The sequence below is a fragment of the Corapipo altera genome, unplaced genomic scaffold (genome assembly GCF_003945725.1).
Source record: "Corapipo altera isolate COAL_440 unplaced genomic scaffold, ASM394572v1 48, whole genome shotgun sequence".
In the NCBI taxonomy this organism is placed as follows: domain Eukaryota; kingdom Metazoa; phylum Chordata; class Aves; order Passeriformes; family Pipridae; genus Corapipo; species Corapipo altera.
Genome location: NW_020884931.1, coordinates 1,671,822 through 1,690,090, shown reverse-complemented (window position 1 = coordinate 1,690,090; position 18,269 = coordinate 1,671,822). Strand labels below are relative to the sequence as shown.

General features: G+C 36.9%; 1 protein-coding gene across 38 annotated transcripts in view; it reads right to left on the bottom strand.

The window, feature by feature from the left end:
* Positions 1–235: 235 nt before the first annotated feature.
* Positions 236–18,269, bottom strand: part of NRXN1 (neurexin 1) — a 706,226-nt gene continuing 688,192 nt past the window's right edge. For 30 of the 38 annotated variants that reach the window (XM_027659296.1, XM_027659281.1, XM_027659282.1 and 27 more), the window contains one exon: positions 3,274–3,581. In XM_027659296.1, the coding sequence (XP_027515097.1) occupies positions 3,274–3,581 (308 nt within the window). Of the gene's footprint in view, positions 3,582–18,269 lie in introns of all 38 variants that reach the window. The other 8 variants (XM_027659276.1, XM_027659316.1, XM_027659314.1 and 5 more) reach the window with 2 other exon arrangements.

Genomic DNA, 18,269 nt, shown 5'->3' with positions numbered 1-18,269 from the left:
AATTAAGCAAGCCTGTGCATAAGCAAACAACGTATTGATGTCATTAATAATTTTCTAACTGGGCTTGTTGAACACAAGACTTGTAGAAGGTTTTCATTAAAGTGTACAAAGAGTTCTGAGGTTATTCTTTCCTGACATGAATGCCTGCAACTTCATACCAATTCACCAACTTTTTCAGAGCTTCAAGATGAACATGTACTCCTGATTTAAGAGCAAGAGAAGAAACAAGCCAGCATTTGTATTAAGAAACATTTTTATTAACAAAACAGTAAATTCCACTTGCTTAGCATTTCCAATAATGAATAAATTGGCCTTGCAACAAATAAAAAAATTGTAAATATCTATCACAGAAAGCACTATAAGGTTAGGGGCATTGGGCCTCTCTTTGATGTCTTAGGGTTGAAAGTTTCACACGTTATTTAGTGTTTTGTTAAAAAAGGCAACACAATACAGTCATAGAAATGAAGCCATCTCAGTCAAACAAATTAGGTTATTATAGAGAAAGGATCCAATTTTATGTTAGGTAGTTGGTTTATGTCTGTTTGTTGTTGCTGCTGTTTTTAAACAAAAAGGAATTTTAAATCCACTTGCTGGCACTTCTGATACATCCATAATTGTTTTTTTGTTAAATTACGAAATTAAAGAGGAAAAAGGAGAACCTTCAGAAACAGTGTTAAAATTGTGTTTGCTTATTATAATAGTAGCAGATCTTTTTTTCCTTGATGTATGGATTTAGTTCAAGATTGACCTACCAAACTGCCTGGAAGTTGGCCTGACAATGCTATTTCATTAATGCAATCAATACCAAGCAGAAAGACCATTTCATCTCGCCCAAATCATATTCTGTTGTGTCGAATCTCCTGTCAACCGATTATTCTTGTTCTTCTATGTATCTTCAACCACTGAAATCTGAACACCACCTGGCTTTCAACTTCTTCTTTCCCCTCTCCAGCTGAAGTCTCTTGCTTCCAGCAATGACCTCCAGTATACCTGCCCCTGCCATTCCCTGAGTACAGCTGTCTTGTAAAGGTGGGAGAAATTACGAATGCCACACAATCTAAGAAATGAACATCAGATAGATTTTTTTGAACCTGTACTCATTTTTGTGTAAATGCTAATGAAAATAAATTTTTTTTTTACATATGGAACATGACACACCTTGATGTGGTGGGCAAACTTCAAGAGAGGTGTTTTCATGTCAGCTACATGTATTTTTAAAGTGCTTTGACTCCCAGATAGATAGCTGTACCAGTTTCCAATTTTTTTTCATCAGCTACAGTGAATAACACACAACAAAATGTTTTGTGTCTCCTGTTTAAAGCTAATTTTTAATTCCTCCTTCCTATCTGTGAAATGTCAATATCTATATCCCTCCCAGGAGGCCTTCTGATGATTTGGTTTATTTCTATTGAACTACCCTCTTTCTGTCTAATGTATTCCCTTTGAACTTCCATGTAAATAAAATGTTATGCTATGATTTATTGCTGTGAAACTAATGAAATATTACCAGAAAAAACCCCAAACTTAACATGTAAATTACAGCATTATATTTAATATGTTTAACTAAAATGCATTAATGTTTTATATATGCAAGATAAGCTGTGTCATTTTAAAACATGATGAACTTGTCTGGTTATGATGTCTTGCAATACTACACAATCAACTTACCTAAAAATACTTTTTCATATGTCAAAATGCCCACCACTGAAAAATACTATCGTGCACCTCAAGATTATTTCCTTTTTTGGAGAAAGGGATAAATTCTGCAGTAGAATCAGCCTGGATAATTAAAATGGGTATTTTAGATCTTTTACCACCCTGTGCTGTAGTAGCTGTCGTTCATATAACTGAATGCCAGATAAACACTATATGATACTTCCTAAGATTCTCAAGTAACTCATCATTCTCATAATTTCTAAGAACAAGGTTTCTGTAAGGCAAACCATGCTCTCCAATAGTGAAGCTTTGACTGGAAGCCAAAGGCCAGTTTAAGTCACTAAATATTTAGCTAATTAATGAATGTTATTTCTAGGAAAATTGGCCATTCTGATCAACTTCATTGATGCATATCAGGAGCAAGAGATGGGGATAGGAGGGAGAAGACAAATTACAGTAGAGATATATTTTTGCTTTCTAGTCCACGTCTTTCATACAAACTACTAAAACTTAATTGCAACATAATAGAGGCTGTACAGGTAAGAAAAAAATTAGCTGACTCTTATATACATTCATACACATCCCCCTTAGTATAACCACTACACTGTAAATTAAAAAGAAAAAAAAAAGGGGAAAAAGTCTGGGACAATTTATAATGGCTGCAAAAAAACTGAAGTATGTCTGTTGCTCCAGATGTCATAAAACTCTCTATACCTAGCAACACTTATAACATTGAGTTTACCAAAAATGGCTGAAGAGCAGATATAGTTTGCATTTTCTATACAACAGGCTATAAAACATCACTTATCACAGTCCAGAAAGCACATATAGATGTGTTTTTATATAAACATATGTAATAACATATTAAGCGTGCATGAAAATTTCCCAATGATTGCATCTATGCCCTCGTTTTCCTTTTTTTTTTTTTTTTTTTTTTTTGTGGAAATGTGCCTTATATTCCAGATTTTTGTTTTTGTTTTTGAAAATAAGGCCTCCGTACTATTTTCCTCACAACCAGAAAGGGGCTTTTTGAAAGTATTTCTACATAAGTCTTCAGAAAAGCCAGCACTTTGTTTCAAATGCAAGTTTCCAATCACTGCTTCACTGCACCAGATGGCAAACTACGTTTGCTTGTTGAGTCACCATATATAATGACAGTCTTCTCTGACAATAAGACTAACTTACTTCTCAAGAAAGCGCTAGCACTTTGGCTAAATCCAGAATCATAGGTAGCTTCTTTTTTCTTTTTTTTTTCCTGTTTTGTTTTTTTTAAATTTGTTTTGTTTCATATTGTGCCTTGATGTTGTAGTAATACTCCTTGCTTTATGAATGCGTGGTGTCATCATTGTCTTTCAGAAACGTTCCAGCAACATAAAGACAGGCAGAGTAAATGAAAACACTGTGGATGTTAGGGAATTTATCAGCTCCTGTTTCTGAAAAACAAGAGCATGAAATGCTTGTTTTTAAAAACAGTCTTTCCTTTCTGATTGCATTCCCTGTCTTTTTTGTTTGTTTGTTTTTGAATGTGCTTCATAAAAAGTAAAGTAAATAAGTTTGTATTATGTCTCAGATAAAATGAAGACTATTTCTATACAAGCGTTCTTTTAGGTGTTGAGATCAGACATAGTACTCCTTATCCTTATTTTTCTTGTTTTTGTTGGAACTTTTAGCGCTGTTGGGCTGTTTTTCCTTGATCACAGCCCCATTGGATTGTGCTGAGTTACTGATGTAGTTTCGACTCTCATCTACGTGATATGATCCTTCATCTCGATTCCTGTACTTGTACATGGCATACAGGAGAATGAGGATACACAGCGCTGCCGCCGCCACGATCCCAACCACCATGCCTGTTGTGCTGCTGGATTCACGAATCACCTCGGACGAGCCAGGGTACTCCCTTCCTCCTCCTGCCCTGGTAGGATTTGCTGTGGGTAGATAACGAAATAAGGGAGAGGTTATTATTGAGTTTACGCATTGAGCAGTTAGTCACATCTACCTGCTACAGTCATGCATCTTTCTAATTGCACTCACTGGGTCAGGACTGACACTCTCAATGTACCCAAACTCTACTAGTCTGAAAACAGTTAGGTTTGCAGCCCATTCCATTTTCATGTCTGTCAGCACAAGCAAACAGGCTTTTAAACAAGGAAAAGGACAGAAGGGAACATTTTATTTTAGCCTTCAAAGTGCAGTTTGTCCAAGTGTGTTATTAAGCAAAGAATGCCTAAATAATCTGAAATAACAGGTGTGCCAAAATTTATATGCAGGAACATGAACACCTTGGAGGAAGGATTTCCCTCTCTCCCTCTCTCTCCCTCCCTCCCTCCCTCTCTCTTTCTCTCCTTCTGTAAGGAACAAAAAGTGACACTATAGTATTAATGGAGAAGACAGTAATGATAAGACAGCTTACCAAATAGAATGGAGTAAAAAATGAAAATGTCTGACAGCAGCCAATAAGTTGACTACAAATAAGGTATCCTCAACTCTCCTTTACACTTCCCTCAGCAAGCTTCTCAGTTTCTCCTTCCCTCCTAGTATTTTTTTTTTCAATTAATTATATTTACTTTTTTTACTTTTAGAAAGCTGTCCAGCCCTACCTTCTCTTTTCTAATCCCGAGTCCTCCCTGAATATGGCTACACTGTAGAGTGCTTTTTGATTAAACTTCCCACATTCCCTCTTTTCATCACTGATGCCATTGTCAGACATTCCTTCAAGTAATGTTATATGCCCCAAAGAAACCTCTCAAATTGCCCAGAGCAAGAACTCAGCCTCCTAAGAACCCACCTCTCAGGCCAGACTTTGGTCTTTTCAGTTGTGAGATGAATTGAGCTGACCTATGTCTTCACACTGTAAAGTCTTCTTGATAGGAACTATTGTGTTGTCTGGCACATTTTGTCTCCTTGCACAGCCATGTGAAATGAAACCCTAATTCCAGGAGGAATTTCTAGTTTAAATGCTCACAGCACACACAATGCTTATGTGTTTCTCATGATCTCTTTCCTTTATTGCATTTTGCAGCAGGAGAAGAAGAATTCTATTTTTGTATAGGATCGCTTTAAGAGGCAATAGCTGAGATGGATCTTCTCTAACTTAGCAAGTGCCATGGACAGAAATGAAGTGACCTGAGTCTACGCAATATTGCTCTGATTATTTCAGCATTTCCAAACTTCTGAGGTGCTGTGCACCCTCAGCACTGCCAGCCTTGGCAGAGCTCAGGAGAACAAAAGCAATGAGTGAACCAGGGTTTCCCACTGAGCAGTGCAGAACACTCTCATTAAGCATGCAAGCTGCCTCATAGAAACTGAATTTTAAATCATTATGCATGGCTAAAAATTCAATCTCTAAAATATAAATGTTAACTAAGAGTACTATTAAACACTAGTCCTACAATATATTTATAATGTTAGTGTTATCGGGCCTTGCCTACAGATAGCATTTTATTGAAGTGTATTAGTTAAGTGTCTTGCTTAAAGTCCACAAAATCACACTATATCTCATAGTCACTTTTTTTTTTCTTTGCACCGTAAAGACATATTAGGAAGATTATGATTTTAAGGTTGCTACATTAAAGGTAATGCCAGTCAAACTATCTACACTGGTCAAAAAATTGCAACAAGTTTGGACAATCAGAATTGAAAGCAGCCACCAACTACAGACATCTACAAATGACCTATGAATAATAAACATATTAAAAAATCCACAAACCTCCAAAAGAAATAAATTTCTTCCCCACCTTAGTATTACTCATCATTTATTTATTTATGATTTGTGTTCTTACTGCTGAAACACCATTTCCTGGCAGTTATCCCAAATAGATTTAAAGAAGTTGACATTTTATTTGGCCAAAAGAACAGAGTTACCACTATAAGACTCAAAAAATGCCTGTAATTCATATAAAATAGCATTTTAACTTTTTTTTTCCTCTCTCTGGAAGTTCTTAGTTGTTATGAGTTAGTACAATTGGTGTTTTGTATGACTACACAAGAGATCTTGAAGTTTCACTTCAGAATGTTTTAAGATTTTTTTTATCATTTCAGGGTAGATGCCACCCTAGAAAGGTGGTCTGTTCCAGTCTGTGGCTGGTTTAGATCCTGTTTCTTCATTGTAGCTATTGTAGAAAATGGAAATTCTTTTACACATAGGGTGTCATTTATTGTTTTACATAAGACAATGCATTGTTGCAGAACAAAGACTGAGTACTTCCATAGTGAATGAAAATGAGACAAAGTCTTATCCTACTGTATGTGATTTCAGGAAATTAATTTCTGTCTGAGAAATAATAGAAGCAACTGAACAAACTCTGTCAATACCTGATGGACTAACAGCTGCTTCTTCTCTTTAAAATACAGTGATTTGGGCCAAATGCCATCAATTAACTTTACAATTAAAGTCTACTAAGTGACACTTAACAGCTTGCTCAGAGGAAGATGTTCTTCTAACTTTGCAACCTAAAGAAACATTTAAGGTATATTTTTCAACACTACCTAAACTCCTGCCTTTCACCTGATGGTTTCCTTTTATTTTAAGAATGTTTTCACAATTATCTCATTTATCCCATCTGTCTGAGAAACATTCAACCACTACATTAATGTTATTTAAACTTATAACATTTCAAAGCATCTGTTGTTACATTTGTTTGGACTTCTGTGAAAGGAGCAGTTCATCAAGGAAAAGGACTTCTTGCTATTTTTCTTCCATTTACATCAAAATATGCTTTTAAACTAGCAAGGCCTCTCAAATGAAGGAGGAGGAAACAGGAAGGTTTTACAAAGCACATGGGTTTGTTTGTGAGCATTTTTGGTAGGGACAGTCAATGGAGTACACACTAAAGCAAGTGTCCTATTCTGAGACAGGAAGGAAAGGGCCACTGGAAAAAGGCCAGCCTAAACTTCTAAAACATATATAAATCCCCATCCATAACGTTGCTGAAGGAGCTGCCTTCTATTTCAGCAGGACCTTTGAATAAGACTGGAGTACCCAAAGGAAATTTACCTGGATTTTTTTTTCCCCTGCAAGGCAGGAACTATTGCAAGGGACAGTAGATGATCTCAATGGAGAGAAAATGAAGATTATAAGGTTTTGCTCTTTGCTTCCCAGCTCTGGCAGAAACATGTGATGCAGTTGTCTTCCTAGCATCTTGGTAGCTGAACCAGACAGAGTCATTGGCTCCTGGCACAACAGCAGAGGTATGGCTATGGATAACCTTGTCTGCTACTCCATTGCAGTCACTGTTAGTGTCTGCAGCATGAAAAAGATACTAACCTCATCCTAGACATAGTTTCTTACTGTATATGAGAAGTTAAATACCTTATAGCTGAATGTTAAGATTAATGTAGTCAAAAAATTACTCTGTTTTTTAAGAATAAAAAATAATCTAAACAAAACCCCCAAACCTGAACCCATCTATTTATTGGAACAATAAATTGAGGATAGTTTGACAAGACAAAATCATAAAGACAATAAATATGTTCAGACCTTGCCATAACAGTGAGAGGAAACAAAAGTCATCTTGTGGTGCAATGATTCCCTCTTAAAACAACTTCTCTGATGCACAGCTCTTCCTCTCAACGGCATACAACCAGCCTTTTTGGATTGTCTCAAAGACTAGCTTAGAACAGACTGATTTTTAAAAGCCTCTTCTACCACTTATGAAAAGCTTTGCATGAAATAATAGCAATTGAGCACAGTTTTACGTTGTGTAATAATGGATTAGAAAGTTATTATTCTTGACTGTATTTCTAAGTGGTTTAAAATTTAGAGGGAAAAATCTAACTATTTTCAGTGCCTAGTTTTCATTAATACTGTGAAAAGAAAATTGGAATTGCAGGCTCCCATGGTGTTTGTGAATTGAAATTAGCAGACTTAAAAACAAAACAAAAAAACAACAAAAGGACCCCAAACCTGTTTTCTTTACATTTATGCCTTCCCACAAACTGTGAATAGGAAATTACTCACAAGACAGAAATGTTTAACTACTGCATTTGCAATGAGGCATGAAGGCAATTATTTACAGGACACATATTAATTTTCACTCTGTGTGCTATCATTGTAGACCTGTTTGTGGTCGATTTTCTGTAGCATTGTTGGATTCTGGTGAACTGGTTTCTGAGCTCACTGCAATTTCAACACCTCATTACAACGAATACATCTGAAAAACAAACCTGAGCGCTTCCTCTGCAGAACCAGTGGGATAGTTGCAGTCTAGTTTCAAAACCAGATGAAGATCTGGTTTAAATTTGTGCAAGAGACTCAGCTCAAAACCCCCAGTGGCCTAATACAGGTGTATCTCAGTCTGCTCCCTTCCTACCCAGCTTCAACTGGCTCTAAAAAGGAGGCAAGAACTGGCTCCCCAGGGGTTGTCCATCAATGACTAAGCTGCCATGGGACAGAAGCAATATGAGGTGGTTCCACATGTGGCTGCTGTAGCTCAGTGATGAACTTTCATCTGACTTGGAACAGTCTATATCCAAAGCCAGAATCTCACTTCTCTCACGTCAGAGAGGTACCACAAAACTAACTGCATTTCCATGCTCCATGATCATAATGGTATCTGGATTCAACAAGAACAGGAGCTGAGATCTGCACACACAACACAGCTGCCCAATGAACAGGGCACCTACAGCTGCCAGCTCGAACTCACACCATTGCATTTGTTCTAAGAAATCTGTCAGCCACTGACTGAGTTTGAGGGAACAAGACAATAACCTATTTTCAGAGAAAGTGTTTAAGGGAAAATTATTAAGGTATCAGTTCTACTCTTTGGTGTGCAAACCCAGGTTCTTTACTTCCTAGAAGTTGAAATTTTCGAAGGTTCTCAGAAGGAAAGATATCATGCATTAAAATATCTCTAAAGTGACATTAGCTAACTTAGCTAGTTATAAAAATAGTCTAGTAGTGGAACACCATCCACAGCTAAAAAGGTTGTTTTGCTAAGAAGCTAAACATTCTCTTTGCACAGAATAGAATGCTTATTTCCAAGTGCAATGATTTGTAATATATCGATTTCAAATAATTTACAAATCCTACCAACTCCTTAGGACTGCAGGTTTTGCAAGTAACTTCTTTTTCCCCTGTGGTTGAGAGGTGGAAGGTTGTTCTCTCAACCTTTTAAAATGTCAACCATAAGTCTAAAGGGAGATAGGTTAGTTGGTAGTACAGTGGCAATTGATAGAGTATGTCAAATCAATGAGGTTTATAAGTTACTATGCTCTGCAGAGCTGAGCAGAATATTTCAAACAGTTTTACAAGAAGCTTTTGTGAAAATACTTTTCATAAAACTGAATTTAATTTTTAGCCAAAATGGAAAATATAAACTGTTTTTAGCAGTCTTTTTCCCTGTGGTCTTGCCCTGTTTATTAGTATATTTTAACATTTTCAGTTGCATTGCTCCTATCCTCCAAACAAGGATTCTTTCAGTTTTATTAGTTCAGGTGCCTACCTCTCCCCACTTCTACATTTGTCATTCACCTTTGCACCTCTGTTTCTTTGTTTTCTACAGGAAGTAATTTTCCCAGTTTTGTGCATATTCTGAGAAATCTTTGGTAATTTGGTACTTTGTTTCAGAAATTTTGACTGATCAGCAGAGTCAGTAGGTAGTCTACATTTTAAACTGAAGTATCCCTAAATGGGAAAAAAGTGCTTTTGCAAGTAAGATAACATAAGGAAAGCAAAACACAAATATTACACTGCTGATAGTGTGTGTTCAAGCTAGAGCTAAGCTGCTGTAATTGTGGGCAACCAGTGCAGACAGCTAAGCCAGTATCATTTTCTCAGTAAGTTGCCTGCAGCTCTAGCTCCCTGAAGACTCGGAGGAGCACCAGTGTTAAAGCAAGAAAAGAGCAGGGACACTGGAAACATAAATTTTGGTGGCAGCTAACTGTAAGATTGGCTTCATCGTACCAAAAATGTACAGTGTTAGTGACAGTGACATTTGGGTACCACTGACCTTAGGAAAAGTTTTGCTATGAGCTTTGAAAGATCAAAGTCTCACTGTTTGCTATTCTTATAATTCTCCTCTCATTAAAGAAAAAGGAAAAAAAAATCCAAACCACCTTATCTAGGAACCAGTTTTCAGCAGGAGAATGCCAAAATGTAGTTGTAAAGAGTGAGGAATCTGATGGTTTGGCCTGCAGAGCACAGAATGATTCTTGCTCATGAAAGGAGCTGGAGGTGCATAAACCCACATTCATCTTCACGACTGTGGGTGATTCCCTGCCTGTCTTCCTTCACTAAGCAGCTACTACATGAAGAGATAAATGTCTACACCACAGACATTATATATATGGCTTGAATGTTGGAGCTGAAAGCACACTGCATTCAGTTTGTTCCAAATACTGTCATCAAGTCAGATCCATTACTGACAAAGTTGATAATGTGCCTGGGAAAAGAAGGGGCCAGGTTTTCAAGACATCCAAAATATATATATGCACACATACTGGAAATGCAACTGCTATAAATACTGAACTATACCCGGTAACCAAAGGCTCAGATACAACTTGCAGATATAGCTACCCTTGTTCAGCCGGAATCCTATGATTTCCAAAACCTTATATGCTTCTCTGGGAGTGGGAAAAGAAAGACAAATGGAATTCAGGATTGACATGAACTGCATTTAATATAATTAGTGTTCTTTTTCTCCTGATAAAATTATTAAAATTCTTTGTTTCTCTTATCATACTTTATAAAACAATTCTGGTGTCTCTGATGTTAGCACAAGAAGAAAAGTTTTAGATATCTATAAAGCTTTGTTTTATTTCAGAATATAATTCTTGTGTTCTCACTGCTTTCATCTTTCATTTATCCCTTTTCTGTAACTTTTTAAAGGGTACATTCACAACATATGCTGTATCTGGATCTGAGTTTACTGTTTAAGCCAGCTCCCATTTAAACCACCAAAGTCCCAGATCTAGACCATAGCTCTTAACCTCAGTGGAAGTGCTGATTTTGAAACCTATAGGCCAGAATAGCATGTCAACACAGAAGAACAAAGTTTCATTCAGGTCTTTATACAGTTAGAAGGAAATAGCCTAAGGTTCAACTATTTCAGGTACATGCATCCTCATTATAGGTTACTTTTGCCTTGATTTTTTCCTGCTTCCATTTATAAGCAATATCCTTAGAGAATACCTTATTCTCAAACTTGTCAGCATCCACCTGCCACTTTACAGGCTGTCAAATGACTAGTCACACACTACAATACCCCAGTGTTTCTGCAGAGGTTTAAATTAGGTGTTAGCAAGTGGTTTAAAATTAGTAGCAACAGTCCTAGTACTAGGTATGCAAGAGATAATGAGAATTCACACTGTACTGATTGCTAGAAAACAGCAGCAAGAAGTTTACAATTTGCTTGCATCTCCTTTGTCTGGCAGCAGGTTCAGCAACCTCATTCACTGCCAGCAGTCTGTTAGCATGGTTACTGGTTTGATAAGCTGCCTCTGGCATATACCAATTACTTTATACCACCATATTAATTGAATTTATCAGGCACTGGAAATGGTTAGCTGGAAGCACAATGGCTTGCTTGCACAGCTCTGATGCCTCTGTTTGAATGCAGAAAACCTGAGCTGCAAAAGAGTGCTGGCATAGACACAGTGCCCTGTGTCATGCAAAGCCCTGGCCTCTGCCCTGTGTCCTGTGTGAATGCTGTGCAGCCAGCTTCCCACTTCCTTAGCAAAACTCTGCATTCCCCGTTTGCTAGGTGTGACTGCCCAGATTCCCATCTTTCTAGCTGTTCCAAATAGCAGTAGGGGTAAAGCAAATTCTCTATAGAATTTTAAGGACCTGATTTAATATCACATTGCTCGAATTTGGTCTGAGAAAGCCTTGGCATGGAAATTGAGCAATACAATGTTAATTCAGGCCAGTATTTTGGCTACAGACCTTTTCATACCTTTGCGAAATATTGTCTTTCTTTTTCTACCGTGTTCATCAAAACAAGGATGATAAACAGTCCTGAGGAAAAGTGGTTTTTTTCACCAAAAGAAGAAATTCAATGCATATGCATTACAAAGCTACAAGAAACAGTTTCAGTATTACTAGTGTCCACAATACAGTCTGCAAGAAAATATATACACTAGATGTAGCAAATCAAACCAGAATGAAGTGTAGCTCAAGAAAAACAATGAGGTTGCATCAATCAAGGCACCAGTAGCACATGGTCTAATTTCAAACAAACTAGAACTCATTTATTTACTCAACAATCTATGTGGAAATCTTGATTCTAAGTTTCAGCTTGATTTTAAAAACCAATTTTTAGGATTATACTCTATTTTAGGATTTTAAAGCAGATTGACATGAAAATGAATGGAATCTGTTCCAGATTCAATGATTTCTTTACTTCACCCTTATGCAAGTAAATCCTCTGCCTTTCCAAAATTCCTTATTCAATCAGAAAAAAGTCTCAGTCAAGTCAGCAAATTACTTAACTGTTTCTGAAAACCTCAGTTTTGCAATTACTAATTTGCTCATTTTCTGCATTTTTCAACCAATGTCAGAGTGTGAAGTCTGCATATAGAAAATGAGTCCACATACTCTTTGTTTGGCCTTATTTCATTGATTTCAGTAAACATAATGTGTTTTACAGACTGTTCTTCAGTTAAGTGGGTTTTTGGTTCTAGGTTAAAAAGATGTTGAAAATGGTGGAAACAGCTGTGAAAACTGTCAAAGAACACGTCTTTATTTCACGGCTAACAACTAATAATCACAAAAGATTTAGAACTGCCTAGAACCTATTTTCATGTATTAATGATACATGCACATAAACTGGGGCCTAATAAGTTATTTTACTGAAAATCTTGAATACTAATCTTGAAAAATATGACTGCTTTGTTTCAGAGAGCATGGACATAGATCTAATTTCATTTTTTTTGGTGTCTGACAACTGCATTAATTCTTTAAGGTCTATGTAATACCTACCTGCAGGCAGGTTCTTTGTCTGGGAATATCAAAAAGAATAAGTCAAGCAACTGTTCATGTGCAATCAACAGTTTTTCCTGAAAATTTTTCTAGGAAAAATCAGGAAGTAAGTCCTCAAGAACATATGCATGTACTTGTGTGAAGGGAGAGAGAAAACAAAGGACAATATTAAATGGAGGATTGTGAGACAAATGGTTTTCCCCCAGACAGCCTCAGCAATGAAACAAGACCATATTCCTCCACCTCTGTCCTGGTCTGCATTTGCTTCCTCTCACTCCCATTATCTTGTATGGAGACCGTACACTTGCCTGTGATTGACTAACTTATCACTTCTATACCTGAATTAAAGGACATGATATTCGTGGACATTTCACTGTTCATAATCCAGACAAGTACTGAAAAATCTTGGGAATTCCTTTGAAGTGAGTGGGTATGACATTTACCCACATGCATTTGTGAAGAAGTGATGTGAGGGCCTAATTTCCTTCTCTGCATACACATCCCAGTCTCGGTATCACAGTGGGACCTTGTGCTTCAGCTCTGCCTCCTCTAAATACCTTCAGAACTGAATCACTAATGGTCTTTTACATCTTTAAAAGAAAGAAAAATAACAGATCCTTCTTTCTTGAGACACTCCTTCAGGAGCATTGAGTAATGTGCCCATTTTTCTTGAATTATTATTTATAAAATCAGTGCATTTCTTTGAACTACTCAAAATGTTACCATCTGGTTTTGTCTATGCTGTGGAGATGTCTAACTCCAGACCACTGAACATGTAACAACAATACTAATAACTGTCACTTACTAATTTTTTTCTGCACAAGAACTGCCTTTTCATGTTGTCTGTGTATGTCTGAAGCATGAAGCAAAGCTTTAGGTACTGCTGTACAAATAAGAACCCCAGTATTTACACTGTGAATGTTTGCCAGCTGGGATTAAACCATGGCACCCATTCTTATATAATTCTCATACACATTATAGAAGTGAGAAAATCCAACTTTAGCAAGAATACAAGTGGAATGTGAATGCACCCTCAAAGTTCACACACCAGGAAAATCGTTCATCATTCGCGCACCAGTGGAGAAGGTCTTGTGCAAGTTTACAGAGAGCTTTGTATGATTTATAGCAATCTGATGTCAATATTTCTTACCAGTTGTAGAGCAGAGTGAGTTGCTGATATCACATTGATAGAAAACCATTGTGTTCTGAAAAAAAAGCCAGCTCCCTGGTATCCATCTATAGTATTCTTTCTGACACTGTGAATATGTGAAAATCCTAAAGACTGGTAAGAAACCTACAGTTTATTCAGTGTTCCCATGTTTCAAAATGGCATGGCTAGCAAAAAGCAGAGATCAGCACTGCTACAATGGATCAGCCATTGCCAATGGTACAACCAATGGTACAATGGTACACTGGTACAACCATCAACCAATGGATCAACCTCATTTTTTAAGATAATTTAGGAAAAAAAATCTTTTTGATCAAATTCAAATTAGAAATGCCATATTTGTAATTCACCATGACAGATGCTAAGACCTCAGCCTGTTGACAAGGAATTAGTCCACTTTGCAACAAAATAATTTGGAAAAAATGCAACATTTCCTTTCTTTCTGTTCCTTTGGGGAGGGCTTTATGATTTATATAAAAAAAAAATAAGCTTAACAAGTATTTTAACTTTATTTATAGGAAAATTAATCTATTTCTTAATCCCCTCAGTTCCTTTATGTATAGCCACAGTAAGTGCTAACATTTCGAAAGTTTGTAAATAAAGAATAATTTTCATCCTGTAGTAGCTTATGCAGAGATGTCCATGTGTATTTCAGCTAAGCATTTTAAAAGTCTGATTCGAGACAGCTCAGTGATATTTCTAGCACTGGAAATGCATACAGAAAACTACAGGATAATTGGACTGAGGCACAAATATTCCCTTTATGTCTCAAGCCATAAATGAACACAGTAGCCCTATGAACTAACTGTAATTTTATTTTTCTTTGTTTCAGCTTCTTGCACAATGTATTCCATGAAGAGCATTAAATAGGGCACTTGCAGTGATGTATAAATTATAGGAGTCACTTCACCTCCTACTGCAATGTTATCTTGCTGCCAGATGCACCAGGAATACATTGCAGTAATTCGTGACAGGAAAAGAGGAGCAAAACTTCTAGTAGTGATCATAAACCACTCAGTCTATACTTCACAGCTCTGCCTGTTAGAAAAACAGGTACCAGTTCTGGGACCAAACCTAAACCATCACAAGGTGTCTGAGAACATAGGGTTCTGAGCCATCTCCATCTATCCAACACGTTATCACATGCAGGAAGCAGTTTGCATGCACAGCCCCATACTGTTCTGCTCACGGGACAAAGCCTTCCCCAGAGCAGTGACTGAACTGTAAGAGTCATCTTAAGCAGTGTTTTTTTCACTCTCTTGGCTGCACTGATGCTTTGGAGATTTCTGACTGTCACCAGCAGTTTTCTGCAATGCAATGAGCATGGTCAGGATGTAAGAAAATTAAAAATATGCTCAAAGATCAGTCCATAATCGTCTATCCTATTAATCTTCTTTACTTAATGATATAGGAAAATAACTGATCCCATTTCTCGCTCTGAATCAAGAATCAGGGCTAAGAAAGGTAATCAGGGCTACCAACTGGTATAAACACTGAACTCTGTCCTGAGTACTCTTATTCTTTTTTACTTACAGGACTAGAATAGGACAAGATCTGATATCAATTAAACACTGTCCTGGGAAGTAGAAACCAAAAGCTGCCGGACAAATCAAGGGATGATAAAGTATTTTTTTGGTTGCAACATGTGAAGTTCCATTGGTAGAAAGACACTTGTTTGAACGTGAAGAAAGCTTGTTTCTATAAGACCCCTCTTTAACTTTGAAGGTTGTCTTCTGCTAAAACTCCTAAGACCAGCGAATGCCCTATATTCTAGTTTTAAGACCGCCAAAACCTGTATCTATCCCATTTCTGCTGGGGCTGTCAGGAGAAGTTTTAAGCCCAGTTTTGAGCTTAAACCTTTGTTGAGTCCCAAACTGGAGAAAGACTTAACTGTCATTTGCAGAAAAAGAAGTGTTTGTTTGCATGCCTAAAACTGTAAGACTTTTTCCCTGTTTGAGACTTCCCTGCCATTAAATTCAGTGATTTCACTTCATTTGACCCAGTTTGGACCTCTCTGCCTTTTGGAACATTTCAATAGCTACAGAAGTGGTTAGGTAATAGCTAACAAATAAAACATCAGCCCAGAGTAACTGGAACAAATAAGCTATGTAGCACAAATGCTCACTGAAACTCAGCAGAAATCAGACATTTCTATAGAGCTCAGCCATGGCTGGAACAGCAGTCTGGATGTGCAGAATGGCAAATTGTCCACCTGCAGTTTTATAAGTCTTCATGTAAAATCAGTAAATTGTTCCAGGTCCCTTTTTTTTTGGATAGGTTCTCACTAACATTTTTCATAACTTGTCTCCAAAATTAAAAGTCTTTATTATTTCTTCTATGATATGAACTTGAGGACATATTATTTTTGTTTTGTTATTATCATCCTCAACCTTTGTGCTGTTATTAGTATTTAGAGTAGGAGAGGGGAAGGTGGAGAGACCATGAAAGCAATACATGTTGCCTTACTACACAAAACATAATGCAAACAAAATATGTTGACTAAGTTTTGCATGCTAATAAATTTGTTATGACTTCATCCAATTAGGGCACATTTAGCAGTTTGTATACCACAATGAAATCTGCAATTATAATTTTTGTGACTTTATGTTCCAGACAAGATGATGGGTTTGCTGCTCAGCAGCTCCTAATCTGGTTTACATTTTTATGTCCCATACGAAATTTGTTGCAAATTGCATCTTTCCATTTATTATTTAGAAGACAGGTGCACAGAAAGCAAAGCTGGTGGTGGCAGATCGGGACTTGTTAGCCACTACAAACTGCAACATAACTGTAGTAGAAAAGAAGCCCTATTTTATGAATAAATCTCACTAATTAGTAAAATTCACATAAGCAGCATTTTCTGTGATATATAGGCATTCCATATTCAAACTGCTTTTTGAATAGGCTCTCATTTTTAGCTGAGAACTTTGGTTAGAAATAGGCATATTATGGGCAATCATCATGGAAATGTTCAATTATTGTTCTATCAGTAAAACTGCATGGGCTTTGGCCATTCCTTGATTGTATTTTTGCTAGAAAAATGTTGACCTCAGAGCTCTGAGAGCATCATCTCTTGCCATGGGGTGGATTCCCTTGCTGACTGACCATCAGAATCCCAGACTACAGCCTCTGAAGTGAAAACATAAAAATAAAATTGCCCTAACCATCAAATATTCAGCTTCCTAGAACTATTTGTTAGAAAACACCACCATTAGTGGGGGCATTGAGGAGTAGCTGTGGAGAAGCAACTCTGGTTTGCAAAAAAGGGTTAAGGGGAAAAAGCTGAACTGAACCACAAGAAGAATTTAAATGGAGGGACATATCCTTTTGTATCTCCTATCCCAAATTAAAAGAAAAAAAAAATCATTAGTCTCTCACTCCCAGCAATATTATCCTTCTCTCCTTTAAGTTCCAATGTACTGTTGGGAGTAGCTCAAACCCACATGGAGGCTGCAGTATTATCAAGATGGAGCAGTGCCTACCCAACTATTCATGATGAAAGGTTATTCATAACACTAAGTGACTAAGACTATAACAGCTTACAGAGAAACAGATATACTAGAAGTTATGACTTCAGTAACCCCTTTGGTTCAGGCTGTTTCATATATGATAAAAGGACAAGGCTGATGAAGGCAAATTAACAGCTTTTAAAAGTTTGAGAGTGGGAGGATGAGTGACATTTTGATGAGAAGAATGACACATAAAAAGATCCAGACAATTGGGATTATGCAGAACATAATTCCTGTGCCAATCCATACTTTTTAAAAAAAGCAGTAGCAGTTGGGATCCAAAAAATGAAACAGTAAAACCATTCTCAAATAAACAAAAATGAGAAGTGTAGCTGGGTGATGAATGATAAGCTAAAAAGCTTATCAGGAAAGCTTATCCAGGAAAGCTAAACACCAGGATGTAAAGCTAATGGCAATGTTTTGCTGGAAGACTAACATTCACATTCCTCACCTGAACCATGGCTTGGACAGAAACGATAACCTGTCAGAAAGCTTTATTTCACCCCTCCCACTCTGGCACCCACCAGCTAAATGACTGTGCATGGCTCAGGACTACCAAGCACTGCAGCTCCAAATCTGAAACAACCTCAGAGAAGAATTATTCTGAAATGTCATTGGTTTCAGTGAGCTGTAAGGCTGAGAAATTACAAATACATCTTTAATACAAAAGATGCATTCTCAGAGGATTTGGGAAATTATTTAGTGCCAGGTAACCAATATATTGCTTTCAATTACCTTATAAAATAAAATGAAATCAAAGAAATTAAATGGCAATTTATCTACTGAACAGCACTGACTGAATTAACTAAGGGAAAGAAGCAACTGGCATGAATGAGCTCAGAGCCATATGAGCTACTGCAGTGACTCATACTGGACAGGACAGTCTTGTTAAACTCAAGAATTTGTAAATGAGAATGAAAGAACAGAAAAATATATCCTGAAAATTAATTCCCAGTCTTAAAAAAGAAAAAAAGAATTCTTATCACAATTCCTGAATATCTTGATCATGATATCTGGGACT